This window comes from Marmota flaviventris, chromosome 16 (assembly GCF_047511675.1).
Source record: "Marmota flaviventris isolate mMarFla1 chromosome 16, mMarFla1.hap1, whole genome shotgun sequence".
NCBI lineage: Eukaryota > Metazoa > Chordata > Mammalia > Rodentia > Sciuridae > Marmota > Marmota flaviventris.
The window spans coordinates 21213105-21230149 of record NC_092513.1 but is presented as its reverse complement, the minus strand read 5'-3'; the positions used below and the strand labels follow the sequence as shown (position 1 = coordinate 21230149).

General features: G+C 37.5%; 1 protein-coding gene across 1 annotated transcript in view; it reads left to right on the top strand.

The window, feature by feature from the left end:
• The window catches only part of Dcc (DCC netrin 1 receptor), a 1066901-nt gene that overhangs the window by 998895 nt on the left and 50961 nt on the right, over nucleotides 1-17045 (top strand). The window contains exons 23-25 of the mRNA XM_027949033.2: nucleotides 638-800; nucleotides 9026-9252; nucleotides 16491-16607. Coding sequence (XP_027804834.2) covers nucleotides 638-800; nucleotides 9026-9252; nucleotides 16491-16607 — 507 coding nt within the window. The remainder of the gene's footprint in view (nucleotides 1-637; nucleotides 801-9025; nucleotides 9253-16490; nucleotides 16608-17045) is intronic.

Sequence of the window (17045 nt, the reverse complement as noted above, 5' to 3'; positions counted from 1 at the left end):
TGAGATGTAACTCATATACCATAGATTCACCCTTTCAAAGAGTTCAAAGGAGTTATTTTTAGTGCAGGCATAAGGTTATGCTACCATTGCTGATATCTAACAATCTAATTCCAGAACATTTTCATCACCCCAAAGGGAAACCTATACCTATGAGTAGTCCTTCTCCATTGATCTTTTTCCTCCACCAAGATACTGTCTCTATAGATTTACCTATGTTAGATATTTTGTTTAGGTGTTATTGTCCAGTATTTGGCCTTCTTTTTCTATCTTCTTTCACTTAGCATAATATTTCTGTGGTTCATCCACATTATAGCATGTGTCAGTACTTCATTTTTTTTTATGGCTGGGTAATGTTCCATCACATGGATATACCACATTCATTGGATAGACATTTACTTTATGTTCACCTTGACTCTTCTGAGTAATGCTGGCTATTAACATTCTTATAAAAGTTTTTGTGTGGACTCACATTGGTCATTTATCTTGGGTGGAAAGTTTAAGTCTTCCCCTCTCACTTTTCATTGCTCATTCTCAGAACAATAGGAACTCTTCACATTCCCTCCACCCTACAGAGCTTGATAAACACTGGCAGTCACATCTTCCTAGACCTGAACTCCATGTGCTCATCTTTTCCCAGAGCCACCCATTGGGCAGATGCACCCACCGCATGGCAGCGCCACCCCCCAGAAGAACAGCAACCTGCTTGTGATCATCGTGGTCACTGTGGGCATCATCACAGTGCTCGTAGTGGTGATTGTGGCAGTGATCTGCACCCGGCGCTCTTCGGCCCAGCAGAGGAAGTAAGTAACAGTTGACTCCCAAAGAGGAGAGAAATCACCATCTTCCTGAGTTCTTTCATAAGTGACCTTGGCAAGCCTTGCCTCCGTCCATTCCAGGAGTATGAATGAGTAAGGTCTAGACTTGCAGATGTAACAACAGCAACCCTGGAGACCCACTTGCATTTCTGCTAGCTTATACTTCTCAGTCCACATTCTTCTTTTCAAGGGAAGACAGATATTCTTTAAGTAATACTCAGTGAATGAATTTGACCATGTCCCTGCTTCTGGCTTTCTCACCAAGCGCAGTGTAGACAATTGAAGGCAGTGTTCTCTGTAAGTACTTATTTATCACTTTTGACAGGGAGGCCTGTAGGCAGTTAATCAATGCTAGTTGAGTGGATGACTAAATATAGAATATCAAGTTCAGTGTTGTTACAATCATACGGGGTGCTTAGCTCAGAGGCAGTAGTAAAGAACAGGAGAGAGATTTCAGAGATTCCAAAGGGCTCCTATTTTCTTGTGATGGTTAATTGTCAGAAATTAAAAGTATTGAAGAGTTTTAAAATGCTTTCATATTATATAGCTCTAGGTTCTAGTACATGCAGAAAATGTTGCATCACAACATAAAGTTTAGAGTGAAAACATGGTTTTGGTGCAGCTCATCCCTCCTAGCCATGTGCATAACCAGTGTATTTGCCTGTGTCAGCCAGCTGGGAAATTCAGCCATCATCTCCTCGCCATTGTCTGCCTCTTGGGCTCTCTAGTCCTTGCCAAATCTAGTCTGACATGTGTTTTTCAGCTCTGCTCCCTGGCTGACTTTCTATTTGGGGGGCCTCAGGCATGGTGCTGGCTCTGGAAGCCTGAGGCTGGGCATATAGGTGAATGGTTTGACAGCTACATACTATGCTCATTTCTAGAGGAGGATTCTCCAGCAAGTCATTTTCTCTCTTCACTTGCTAATAGCACAGACTTTCTTTAACAAATCCTAAAACTCTGTTTATTGATCTCTAGTTTATCTCCATCACTCTGAAGTGAGGCTCTTAGAAACAGAATCGGAGAGTGTGTACCTACTAAAGAAAATGACTAAGAGTTATAGAGGCAATCTTGGTATTTAATTCATTTCTCTGGCAGGACAAATTGTGTATCCAGCTGCATTTATGAAATTGGACTGTTTTGAAGCAGGTAGTAGCTGGTATTGTGGTTCATTCTGCCCAAATAAGAAATCTGATGAATAGAATGAGCTTAAAAGAGGCCCGTTTCATTGTAAGCCTCCTGGGAAGACACAATCACTCCCAGAGTGCTGGGCACTCAATAAGGCTTAGGAAGAAAACAAATAATTAGTGTCTTAATCTGTTTTCTGTTGCTATAGTGTCTTAATCTGTTTTCTGTTGCTATAACAAAGTTCCTGAGGCTGGATAATTTATTAGAAAATAGTGATTTATTCTGGGCACACAATTGTAGAAGTTCAAGAGCATAATACTGGCATTTGTTCACTTTTAGTAAGAGCCATCTGCTGCTTTATGCATGGTGGAAAAAATGGAGGAGCAAGAGGGCCTAGGTGGGAGAGAGGTCACAGGCAAAGAAAGGGAGCAAGAGATGAGAGATAGCTACCCTCCCCAACAACCCCTTTTTACCATAATGAACCTAGTCCCAGAAGAGCAAGAATCCCTTCCTATAATACAAGCATTAACCCCTCTTAGAGGATCCAACACCCCTCAACACTGTAACACAGGGGAGCAGCTCTCAATGTGAGCTTTGCATGGGGACAAACCTCACTCAAACCATAGCACTACGAGATGGAATGATCTCTCCATCCAGTGTTCCAGCAAGGGGCTATGTGACACTGGAAGGGGGGCCATCAAGGCATCAGGTCTCTGAAGCAATCTGAAAGGATTTGCACAAAGGGAAGAGGAAAGGAAAGAGCAGAACCACACTTGGCCTATTTTTGAATTGTTTGTGCAACCCTGGTGCCTTCACTAAGCTAACTGAGCCTCACCAAATCATCTGTCATGGGTTTGGGTTTCAGTTTTGGGTTTTTTTATTGTTTGTTTGTTTTTTTTTTCATTTTTCTCCCCTGCTGTCATTACTGTGACAAGAAAGTTTGACAGTTACGTTGATGGACAAACTAGATTCCTGAACTTGTTTTGTTTCTCTATAGAGAAAATACCCATCTTCCCAATGTGCAAAAGTGAAATTTGACACCATGTTAAAAAAAAAAATAAATCATCTTAAATCCCACAACTAAGCCCTTCCAGAAAAAAAAAAAAAGCTTGAAGATTTTATTTGGAAAGAGCAGATGCTGAGCCCTGAGTATAACTTACTTATAAAATTAGGAAATGAATGAAAGAGTCAATGGTTTCCATAAATGACTAAGGACCAAAATAGTGAATTTACAGCTCCCTTGTTTTTCCTCATCTGCCCCCAAAGTCTCTTAATATTTACTTGGTTTTTTTCCCACTTTATTTCATAGTTCTTGAGCAAAAGATCCTTTGGCCTTCACCTTGCTCTCATTGTTTGCATCTCTTAGCAGAAAGAGAAAAAGGAAATGTTTCCTGAAGTTGTTTCTGAGTTTTAATTGAGTTTTTCTTGATTGCACAAGGAGCACCCCACCACACACACACACACACACACACTTATACACACACTTATACACACACACACACACTTATACACACACAACCACAATCGAGGCCTTTACACCACAATGAGTAATGCAGATGAAAGCAAAATCAATTCCAATCTGAAACAGAAATAAGGTTCTCTGCAGAGCTCTCAGAAAATGGGACTTTAATGTAATTAATAAGGTGAAGTACAAAACTCGTTCAGGGCTTCTTTAATATATGTCTTTTTGTCTGAGACTGCTAGGGAATGCGAATTTTTCTTTGTGTTTTATTGAGGGACTTGAGTTATAGCCAACTGGGTTGAAGCATTTTCTATGTTATTAGTAATACCCTCTTAAAGTTAGTACACATGCATTTTGTTCTATGATTTATCACGATTTTTATTGATACACATACTTAACAACATAAGTTATCTGCTTAATTCAGTCTAGTGGACAAGATTTCATTTTTACCATATAAAACAGCTAACAGAAGTTAGAACCTAAGTTCCAATTCTGGTTCTACTATTTTTAAAGTAAACTAATTGTGTCACCTGTGGGGGCCTTTAATCCCTAGGTATCAGTTCCTTCAAATAAAATGTTATGCCAGGAAAAATCAAAGCTGATATATTTTCCAGTGTTGATTTTGCTCCCCATAGAAATACCTGCAATGAAAAACCCAATGGATAATGATCATACTTTTGCACCATGTGATTAAGAAATTATTTGCCTCCAAAAAAAACCCATAATGAGTTATTAGGACTAAATACTTATCATCATCCCTTCTACCTTTTAAAACACAAAAACTTCCCATGGAATACTGATAAATTTTAGAAACACTTGGTAGTATTTGTCTTTAAAGTCATATGAATTAAAAACCATTTTCTTATCTTTTTTTTAGTTATTAATTAGTAGGGTTTTTTTTAATACTTCGAAGGTATTCCCTATACATTTTCAATTAGTGAAATGACAAAAGATAATAATACAGAAGAATTATGCTATATGAAAGCTTAAGGTGAGCTTTCTCTGTGCTTTTTAATAAGGTAATAACATTTTCCTGGTGAACATATAGATCACTTGCTTTGTCAAATTAAAATCTGTATATAGACACTAAAGACAAAATATTTGACATTTGAGCATATTGTAGAATCCAGAACACATAGTTATTACATTTCTAAGGCAGTTATCTGGATAGACAATTAACAATCTTGCCTGAATACATTTAATTTAAATATGTAAATAAAAACAAGTTTTCCTGATTAGAATCACTAGTTAGGTGAGCCATCTATTTGATTTGACACATGCACAAGTTTTAAAGATTAGCACACATTCAAATCTTGAGATTTTGAGTAATGAAGATCAAATGTTTAAATTCTCACATGAAAAATACCATATTTTAACACCTATAGATTATTGTCACTGATTTTCAATTTTTTAATATTTCAATTTTTTTTTCAGTATTCCCCTCACAGGGATTTTTAACTGGCAACTACACAGGTCTTTAATGCATCCAAATTTCATCTCAGAAAAATCTCGATATATTTGAGTATCAAAAATATGCCCTGAGTATCTAATATAAAGCTTTTTATTTTATTTTTAGTAGCTGTTAGTAGAATATATAAATAATCACTATGGAAGATGGAGGAAGAGGAGGACATATTTATCCTTCCACTACATCTTTCTCTGGCCAGCTCCTAACCATTTCTTCATTCTCAGTTCAGACCTCCTTCCCTCTTGAAGCACCTGTCTTCCTGTCTCCATCTCCATTAGCTCTCAGGCACATCCTTGACCACTTCAGACTTCCTAGGGAACTGTCAACAACTCACAGGAGATGCCTAAGCACAGCGTGAGAACATACTGATTTATTACAAAGTGGCAAAACAATCTATGAGGTGATAGTAAGTACTGTTTTAGAACTTCAATTGGAATAAGATGGACACTCAACCAATGTTGCTTCCAGCTCATTCACATCCTTAACGTACTTATCAAAAGTGAAAAGGAAAGAAATTCCTCTTAGAGGATAGGTTCTGTGCAAAGTATTCAACAAAGGGACCAGTCAAGAACCATCTTTCAAAAAATGAATAACAAAAAGTTCTTTTTTATTCAAGAAACCATTTCGTGCTTAGCATCTGATCAGCATCATACAAAGTCATAAATCTGATTAATTTATGAGCAAGACCTCTATGGTTTGGTGCCCTCTACATTTTTAGCCTTGCTTCCTGCCATGTCCCTTGCTTCTTACTTCAAAAATGCAGAAATTCCCAGGAATCATGCCACTTTCCAATCATTTAGCTAAGCTCTCAATGCTGTACCATCTTTGTCCTACTTAGTACATTTCTTGACATATAATTGATAGTCCATAAATGGTAGCCAAATAAATAAATGAATAAATCTTGTAAAACAATTGAAGAAATGAAGGAAACAGTTTGCCCCCGTACTTCTAGAGGAATTGAATCATATCACTGAGGGAGTGGGAACGGCTCAATAAGACACCTGGCACTCAATGCCAAGTGAGTGGCATAGAGAGACCAGGGAAAGGAACTGGTTAGGAAGTCTTCTGGAGTGGTTAGGAAGACTCCCAGAAGAAGAGAAGCAGGAAGCAAGCCTTAAAGCATAAGTCGTTTTTAATAAAATCAGATTGCAAACACATGCTGGACATAAGTTAAACAAACAGACAAGCAAAAGCAAAACCAGAATGCCATCACACTGCAAAAGCGTCAGCGTGGGGTAAGGAGGGGAAAGCAGAGTGCTTTGGAGAAGTCTTTGCTTTGCTTTTGTTCAAGAATATATGAGGTAGAAAGAGATGCTTCCATTTTAAAGCTGTTTTTGGAAGAAAAAATAAGAATAAATGTGGGAAATGGTATATTTAATATTATGAGGAGGTATTAAACGTAGAATTTTTTTTTTTTTTTTGTCTTATGGAAATGTTAGCTTTGAAATAAAAACCAAGAAAACCAAATAATTCCCTAGAAAGCTCTTTTCAAACTTTATGTGAATCACATTTGCCCTGGGAGGGCTGTTAGAATAGGTTGCTGCCCTCCCTTGTGTTTCTGATTCAGCAGTTCTGAGGAACCAGAGAATGTGCATCCCTGACCAGTTTCCAGTTGGTGCTGATGCTCCTGGTCCAGGGGCCACACTGTGGGGATCCCTGAAGGAGGATCATCTGCACACACACTTTTCCAGTGGTGAAATAGAGGAAATGTGGGCTGTAGTGAGCCTGTTATGTTAAAAAAAAAAAAACAGATGGGTAGAAGGCCAGAGTGACAGCTGTTCCTGTAAATTTTAATACAAATTTCAGGCCTTTTGGTCATGAGCACTTTTAGTTTTATTGCACACCTGCTGCAATGAGGGTAGGAGGGGAGGCCTCTCCAAGTGCACAAATTTCTTTCTTGAAAAGAGAGATTACAGAAAACAAAAGAGGTTCGTGGTCATTGATAGAATGTATACAAAAAAAAAAAAAAGAAAAGAAATAAAGTCTGTCTGGAGATCTTTAGATTCCTTAATGTCAGCTAGGTAGTTGAGTAGCTTCTCAGAAGAGTCTTGATCTGATTAAAGTCCATCAGAAAAATATTTATGCATTTTATGAGGAAGGATCACTTTTTCCCAGATGAGTTTATGACACACAACCTACAAAATGTTTCTGCCTCAGCCAAGCTTTGGAACTTTAAAAAAAAAAAAAAAAAATAGAAGAAGCCAGGAGAAACTCAACACTGGGTCATGGGCACTAACGAATAAATGAATTAGTCAGCATACATGTAAGCATAGGTAACCAGACTTTATAATTTATTACTTGGTACCAATTTTTTGACTGTGTTTCCCCACAGGCTATTTAAATAATGAGTTATCATAAAGAGTCTATGTTGTCCTGAATATCAGAACTGGTACATCTCTATAGAACAAGTAGCTAAATGCTAAAGTTTTTTTCAGAATTTCAGTCTGGTGGAGAAACAGATGACAGGGTAAAACCTCCAAGTTGGAGCATGAAATTAAATTCTTTTACAGTGTCACCAGGGTAGGTGACATAAATAGCTATGCGTGAGTTGCTGATCAGATGAAGGGGGCAGGTGAAGTATTAAGAAATAAATTCAGGGAGGGGTGGTTACCAGGAGGTTATTATCTAAGACTCGGGTAAATGATCTAAGAGTTATTAAGATCTTGGTTTAGAGACAGTGAGGAGCTGCTGGCAGAATCTCAGCACAATGCAGGTAGTTGTTGGGAAAATATTAGAACAGAGAGCCACATTATTTCTCTACTAAACTGCAAAACAGATATTAAGTCTGGAGTTCTTTGTCTCCTCTCCTCACCAACATGCTTTAAGAAAGCAGGAGAAAATTGAATAAATCATAACACCAAAAGTTTATTAATTGCCAAACATTTGCAAAGCTTCTTATTTAACAGTTAGGAAGGCAAAGTCACCCCCACTGGCTTTACACAGGTTGCAGTGTTTCTACCAGTACCATGTTTGAGCCACTTATCATCACAGAAAGCAGTTGCCACAATAAATTCTTCATTACAAATGAGGAAAGCAGGAAAGAGATGCTTCTCTGCTCTGTCAATGCTAGAGCGGTTTGTTCACATTCTTTGTATAAAAGGCATTATAATTTTGTAAGAAATAGAAGTTACAGATAGAGATTTAAAAATTATAAAATTTTACAGCAGGGGTCAAAAATCTATTTCTGAAAGGAGCCAAATAATAAAAAATAGTGAGGATTTTCAAGCCATATGGTCTTCAGCGCAACTATTCAGTTCCTCTACTGCAATGCAAAAATTATGAGCATGACCATATACCAATAAAACTTTATTTGCAAAAACAGGCTGTGTGCAGATTTGGCCCACAACGGCATAGTTTTCTGATCCCCTGCTAAAGAGAATGGCTAGTATGAGCATCATGCTACTTTACTTAGCATGCAGGGAACACTTAAACCTCACTAGCCCCCAGGTGAAATTATTGCTGAAAAAAAAAAAATTGGGGCTGCTAAATCCTTGTTTAGGCGAATAGGAGACATTTGAAGCACATTTTCAAAAGATGGATCTTTCACTTCTGTTTTCAGAGGACGAGCCTCATTGTGTTTGAATCCAGACACTTGGTGACTCCAAGGCAAAAATGTTTTATTCGCCTAAGAATGTCCTCATGTGGCCTTTTGTTTTCAAATAGCAAGTGTCCCAATTGCATGTTCAATTATACAGCTGAGGTATAGACTTTCTTCTAAGCCCCGATCTTAGCTGTTGGCACAAATTCTGGCCTTTTTATTTCTATCTGCCCTTTCAAAGCAACTCCTCCGTTTATCTCCTGAACAGATGTTGCAGTCAGGTACCTTATGCCTAGCTCCAAAGATTGGCATATGGCTCCATCTAACCCACTGTCACCTTGTGCATGAATCTGCAGCCAGTGAAGCTGCAGTAAGGAGCTTTCTGGCAGGTGGCCAAGGCCCTGGGGATTCAGCACCACATCTCCTCTAATGTAGTGAGGCTCAGGGGAGAAAAGGAAAGGCAGCCAAAATCAGTCTGCCAAATTCTGGGGCTTCACAGGGTTCCTCCTGGGAGTGCTTTTGTTTCCTGCTTCCAGCTTGAATTGACCAAAGACAGACAGGAAGTGCCACTGAACAGAGGCACTCACATTGGACTTTCTTCTCCCTTTGCTCCATAGGAAGCGGGCCACCCACAGTGCGGGCAAAAGAAAGGGCAGTCAGAAGGACCTCCGACCCCCTGACCTTTGGATCCATCATGAAGAAATGGAGATGAAAAATATTGAGAAGCCATCAGGAACTGACCCTGCAGGAAGGGATTCCCCCATCCAAAGCTGCCAAGACCTCACACCAGTCAGCCACAGCCAGTCAGAAACCCAGCTGGGGAGCAAGAGCACCTCTCATTCAGGTAACCACCTGCTGGCTGAGGCAGGGAAAACAAACCATTCTGAACCCCAGCAAGGGATTTTCCACTTCTTTTGAGGAGATATCCCCCACTGATTTGCATGTCATTATGGGTCATTTATCAATAATTGAAATAGCCTGATAGAAATTTGGTTAATGAACCAGGGATACATCTCTGTTCTCCATCACACCATTGCCTGACTTCTATCATTTTAAAAACTCTTGACATTTCTAAGTTAGAAATAATACAATTGGAAAACATTGAAATGAGAAGCCTAAATAATGGAGTTTTCTTAACTCTTGAGCAAAAGTTATTTCCAGGCAATGAAGTTTGAAGCTATGTGTACATTTTTCGGTTCCCAGTCTCTACAGATGACTAAAAGTTGATTCTAAATCTGTTGTCAATTCCTTCATTTTGGATAATCAGATTAGGGACACATGAGATATAAAAACATAAAATGTTCTGTTATTTTGGCCTTAGTTACCATGGAGATCAACCATCATCTCCGGACAATCACATGACATAGCCTAGTTTGGTAAGATTCTGCTTGAAAGCTATCATCACCCACAAGGGGATCTGAACAAAAATGCTGGTTTTACAGTGAGTTGGTACAGAACAAATTGTTGGTGTCCATGATCATGAAGAACTCTATAAAGTACTTGTTTTGCTTCCTGTGGGTCCTCATATTATCTAAGTGTTTATGGAAATAGAATAATCAAATATGAAACCAAAAAGTTCCTGCATCCACTAATGTGATTATAGAATGAGTAGCTGCTGTTTTTAAACACAGCTGCTGTTTTTTTAGTTATTTGAATGCATAATTGGTTTACTGGACTTTGTTAGCTTGAAACTGCATAAACAAGGACTTCAGACTACACACACCTGTAATCCCAGTGGCTTGGGAGACTGAGGCAGGAGGATCACAAGTTCAAAGCTAGCCTCAGAAACTCAGCAAGGCCCTAAGCAACTTATATCCTGTCTCAAAATAAAATATAAAAAGGGCAGGGCATGTGACCCAATGGTTAAGTTTCCCTGAGTTTGATCCCTAGCAGCCAACAAACAAACAAACAAAAAACAAGGCCTTCGATGCCTGATTTTCAACCATGGATAGTTTAATATTCCTTTTCTAGCCCTTAAATGACATCTCATGCAGGATCCCTAGGTTTTGTTGTTATTGTTTGTTTGTTTTTGACACTTTCAGTTATTAAAGGGCAGTCAAGTCCTTTTGAAAACTTCAGTCTAAAATTTAACTTAGAGATTATTCTTCCTAGTGGCTGGCGAGACTTTTGGCTCTGGGGACCAGGGATTACTGTTTACTTTTTAAATCCCCTAGCACCTTGTAGTGATATGAAGTGGGGCAGAAAAGAGGGCACAGTCTATTTCAGAAACACCTTTGTGTCTTTCCTCCTACCTCCTCACACTTTCTAGGCATATGACCCAAGAGGGATGGATATCATGGAGAGGGGAAAGGGAAGGACAAAAGGACTCTGAAGTTCTTTACTGTTTTTCTGGACACATGGCTTAGCCCCTTGTGGCATCCAAATTCTGGGTCCCTTATAAGCACAGTATGAATTATTAATGTGATACTGTGGGACTCCTCCATGTCCAGTTCCACTATGTGAGATTCCAGGTAAGGATTGAACACCCTCTTACCAGGCACAGCTCTCCCCATCAACCTCATGGGGCCTCTGCTGAGTTATTGTCCTTAAATGAGTTCCAATAAGATGACTCAAGCAGGACCCACCTTCCAATGTTCACCTGACCCTCAGGAAGCCCCTATGTCCTTGCAATGCCCAGTGGTGCAAGTCCAGTCCTCATTCTCCACCACAGCTCTCTGTCGGATAGGCAGGGCAGAGCAATAAGCCTGCTGCCCAAACAGGCTTCCACCTGGCAAATAAACAAGAAAAAAATGTCTTCTGCAGAAACCTCTGCACTTTGCAGGTGATTCAAGTTTCAGCTTTACTCTTGACTGGACTCCAGGGATGGGAGATGGGAGAGCACCCGTGCCTCTTGTTGGAAGGGACAGCACTGCCCCTTACTCTTGGAGTTTTTCCGGTGACCTCTCTGGCACCTCCTTCTTGCTTTTTCCCTTTACCTTTTATATACAGAGATGGCATTCAGGGACGTTCACACTGGTTGAGATGTCCCTTAAGAAGTCCTAAGAGAAGTTTAACCCAAATGAATAGCTGTTTTCTTGAAAATGAGAAGATACTTGTGCCTATTTATCCTCAATCTGAGGACCTGATTGCCTACTTTGTAATAAAAGGGAAAGTAGCCCTCCAAATCTCACAAGTTATATTTGCATTAAAGGTCCTCTGTGTTCTTCCAGTCCACAGAACAAAACTAAACATCAATGTAGAGTGTTACTAAGAAGCATTATACTTAGTGGTAGGCTTTCTGAGGAGGCAGTTACTATGTGAGAAGAGATTATGTTAATTTCTGTGATTGCTATTTTCATAAACTATCTTACGTAATCCTCACAAAATACTCTGAAATTAGTGTTATCATTTTCCTCATAAAATAAATGAAGCAAACTGAAGTTAAGATAGTTAACTAACATGCACAGGATTTCAGAGTTATTATTAACCAGTCTATTAACCAAAAATCCTTCTGACTCTAAATCCATTCTTCAGTGATCCAATTTCAATTCATTTATTTAACACTTTTATAGAAGGACTTATGGTGTTTTCTGCCCATGAAATTAGCTACCTGGATAAACCAGAAATTAATTTACAATATTTATACTTTAGCCATGGAAAAGAGAATTAAATTGAGCAATAGCTGAGTTAATTTTTTAAATCAGGTTAGTTACTTTTTGCTGTTAAGCGTTCCCTCCTTCCTTTTGGCTTCTAGTCTCCAAACCACTTAAAACCTCTCTTATCCCCTAACCACCAGAATAAAGTATCTGACTAAAATAAGTACAAAATTAGATGATAAAAGTCATCTCTTTATAATATCTCTTTTACATGTATAGTGGGTTTCAAAATTCTTCATTTAAAAATTTAAAACAAAGAATGGTAAGATTTCATCTTTGTGACTTACAAAATCTTGAAGGAATTCTTGTATTAAAAAAAAAAAACCCACAGGATTGGTGTCTCACTTTCACTTCTGAAACACAAACAAGTAAATTTCAACATCATGGCATTCAGTGGTATTCAACTTTAAAAATAAATGGTGTTCAATTTAGTGAATCACATCTTTTAAAAGACTGCACAACACCTTGTAGCCAATTTGATTTTAACTTATGTACGTGTTTACTAAATATTTTATTTAAATTTCCCAAACCTGTTTGGACCAATGGCAAATAACTTCAGGGGATGTCTTTAAGAGACAAATCAGAAAGAAATCACAGCAGTTACTTCCTGCTTCAGTGTGAACAAGTGTTCCCCAGACGACCATGTGATAAAGGCTCCAACCCTAGTCCATGGTGCTCCTGGAAGGTGGTAGAGTCCGTAGGATGTGGGACCAACCTACTCAGAGGTCTTAGGTCCTTGGAAGCATGCCCTAGAAGCGGCTTTTTGGAACCCAAACTACACTTCACCTTTTATTTCCCAGCCATGAGGCTAGAAGCTTTGCTCTACCATGTGCATCCACCATCATGTGCTGCCTCAGACCCAAAGCCGCAGGGCCAATTAGTTATGCACCGAAACCTCCATAACTGTGAGCCAAATTAAACCTTCTCTCTTTATAAGCTGATTCTCTCAGGTTCAAGTCATGGAAAGCTAACACACTACCAAAAAATGTATGCATCAAAAATAATAATGGAAAAACAATTTTATTCAAATTCTCAATAAGTTCATATAATACTAATAATAATCCATTTCTAGAATTAAAAGGTAACTGCAAAGTTGGAGACACCCACAGAAACCCATATCAAATGACTTATTAGAAAACTCTGTCAGCAGTATCATAGTTCTAGAACTGCTTTTCATTTTTGGAGAAACATTCTGATAGTGTTCTTGACTTGATTTCACCTTCAATCTTTTTTGTTTGTTTGTTTGTTTTAGTACCGGTGATTGAACTCAGGGGCACTTAACCACTGAGCCATATCCCCAGCCCTATTTTGTATTTTTCTTAGAGACAGGGTCTCACTGAGTTGCTTCGCACCTTGCTCTTGGCTAAGGCTGGCTTTGAACTTGAGATCCTCCTGCCTCAGCCTCCCGAGCTGCTGGGATTACAGGTGGGCGCCATCGTGCCTGGCTCACCTTCAGTCTTCCTTTGCAGTATGTTTTGGCTGGATATTGTCTGTCCAGCTCTGAGCTGACAGTTGACAGTTGACCGTTCTCCTTCAATACTTGAAAATTGTGTCACTCCAGCCTCCAGTCTCCATGACTCCCTGTGAGAAACCCACTGCCCATGAGTTGTTCCCCTCTCACAACTTTGAAGACTTTGATGTTGTCCTTCATTTTCAGGAGGTTGTGATGTATGTGGCATGGAATTTTTTTGGTTTTATCCTGTATAAAGTTTAATGGATTTCTTGAATCTCTAGATTTAATTTTGTCATTTCCAAACTTTTTGAAATTTTCAGTCCTGATTGCCTGATTTTTTTTTTTCATCCATGCACTCTTCTTTCTTCTTTCCTTGACTTGTGGATACTAAATTTTCTCTAAGAAAAGATATTTTTTTTCAGTTCTTCCCCAGAATTATTGTTTTCATGTTGTTGCTACTTTATAACCCACACTCTTTTAAATGATCTGGCCTCCTAGGGAATGTTTTTGGTATTTTTACAGTTGGAATATACTTTCTCTTTTTAAAAAATAATATATGTATGTAGATGTGTATGTATGTGTGTATATACATGTATACGTGTGTGTACACAGCATGTGTGTGTGTGGTATGAAACATGTTTCCAAATATGTGCATATTATGGAATAGTCAGATTGAGCTAATTAGCATACATATAATTTGACACATTTACCATTTGTAGCGGAATATTAAAAATCCATTCTCTGGGAAGTCTTAAAAATGTAATACATTATTAATCATACTTTCTATATTGTAGGTTGGATCTTTAAAACTTAATCCTCCTATCTAACTGAAATTGTATATCTTTGACCCACATCTTCCACCTCCATCCCCATTCTACATTTCTATTCTATCCCTCACGCTACACTCTGCTTCCATAAGTACAATTTCAAAATATATATACACTTAATATACATGTGGGTATATGTGTACACACAGAGAGACACACACACATATATACAAATTCTAAAATTGACCAAATATAACAAATTTTGACTGGTATCCTTAATTAACAAACCCCATGACATATAATCAAAATGAATTTCATTTTTCTTTTCCACACCCCCATTATGCTCACAGAGAAATCATTCTCTTGCCCTTCTTGCATTACTTCAATATTACCGATCATTCTCAGTTAGAAAACCAAAAGAATGCTTTTTTTAAGAAGGCTCTCTTCTTAGGTCCCAGTCTCAATTTAGCAAATAATGAGGACAGTGAGCATGGTTATGTTTTCCTGACGGAGATAGGGCTGATGTGTGTGAAGACAGTTGAAGTCTTTTTTTTCTTGCTTCTTTCTACCTAAAAAACTAAATACCCCTTCTATATCTCTGGCTAAAGCAGAGGGAGGCAGCAGGCGTGAGGGCAGCAGGGAAGGATTTAATCACCTGCTATTTTCACATTATTGGTAATCTCTGAGTTTGACAAAATTTAAACATCATTGCTCCCTAGAAGCATTTAATTTTATGCTCTTTAGAGAACTCAGCAATGCTGTTGATCATACACACACACACACATATACACACACATACACAAACATTTATATATATATATATATATATATATATATATATATATATATATATATATATATACACACACACACACACACACACACGTTTTTTTAATTTATAATTTTTAAAATTTTACACGATAATGAGGAATGAAATCAACCAAATTGTATTGCCATGCTGTGCATATGTGCCGGGAGGTACTTTCTCTTGTGGATTATTTCAAGCCAGTCTTCGCAACCTAATTTCCCTACTCACTCTTCTATACAGATTTTTTTCTAGATATCCAGCTTTCCACAAAGTTCTGTGAAACTAGCTTGATCAGTAATTTTGTTGGAAAGTATTACTTATTTTTCAGAGGAATTTGGGGGGTCAGCCTGTTTTTCTTTTGTTGTTCTTTGTTTACTGTGTAGAATTGGAATAGTTTTATTTGTCATACAGGCATTGGTACAGATTTTGAAGGATATGTACAGATTCAGATTTAGGCAGGCAGCATTATCTCACCTACTTACAAGGTATTCCCAGAATTATTTATAATTTTAAATTCTATTAATTAAAATTTTAATATAAAACTGCATGTGATTTTAAAAGAAGACTTTAACAGTTGTGAAAAAATAGTACCCCAAAATACAAAGCTGTGTTTCCCTTTTCCTCATCTCAAATTCCTAATCCCTTTCACAAAAAGAAAAGCAATATTAAAAAAATTTTTGTGTGACTTTCCTGAACAGATATTGTATGTTTTTATATAGGTTTGTGTAATTGTGTATTTATACATGTATTCCATATAGTGAGCACATATATATTTAGTGAGTTTGTATTATATACTTTTATATGTGTATTACATAAATGAGAACATATGAAAAAAATCTATCAGAACTTGTTTTAATGGACATTGTTATTTACTTTTCAAATCTGCATTAATCTTTCTCATTATTTTTAGTGACTCTTAGTATGGCAATTTATGGAATCTTATTAAATGTATCTAACCATGACCATCTTTATTTTTTAAAGAATGTAGCTTGTTTCTGTTTTTTTTTTTAATAAGATTTAATGTCTTTTAGTTTAAACTAGCTGCATGGATTTTAGTAAATTAATACAGTGGAATATTATGCAGCAGTTAAAATCATTTCACTGACTTATGTATTGACAGATAAAGATATTTGTGTTATTTCTAAGCAGATTTCAAACTACTATGCTTTTAGTAATGCCATTTTTGAAAAACAAGTATATTAATATATGCATTCTTTCTGTTACATATAGATATATATGCAAAAACCATAAGCATCAAAATATAAAACAGTTCTTTCTGGAGATGAAGGCAGGGTTAATTTTTTCAGTTTTTATATAATGCAAGTGTATTGTTTGGGAGAAAGTAAATGCTATCATTTGAAACACCTGTAAGAGTAGTAAGACCTGTGAATACCTGGTGATAAATGATGTGTTAGATTTTTGAAGAATATACATTTATCAAAAGTACTTTTCTATTAGGTCAAGACACTGAGGAAGCAGGGAGCTCCATGTCCACTCTGGAGAGGTCACTGGCTGCACGCCGAGCCACACGAGCCAAACTCATGATCCCCATGGAGGCCCAATCCAACAATCCCGGTGAGCAAACTTATCCCCACAATGAATAAATGAAATGCTTTCTATGGGCACATTTTCTATGAAATATCAAGTTATCAGCAAGAATTAAAAATTTCTCTGCACTTTCTAGACAGAAATAATAAAGAATGACTAAAACCTTATCATTTAGAAATCATAATTGTTTTGTGTTATTATCTAATTTATATATATATAATCAAGTCGTTTCTGTTAGAAAGTAAATGGCCACATATTTAAAGAATTGTAAAACCATGAATTGGTGTGAAAGGAGCTGACGTGTATATTTGTATTATTGATCTTAATCTAATGATCACCCTCATACCCCTATTTTTTACTTTTTATAATGGGTCCAATTTTCATACTTAAATAATCTGGCTCTGTAGGCGCAAATGTCATCAGACACCCACTTATCACCCTCTCCTCGTGGTGGGTTTCTGTCTG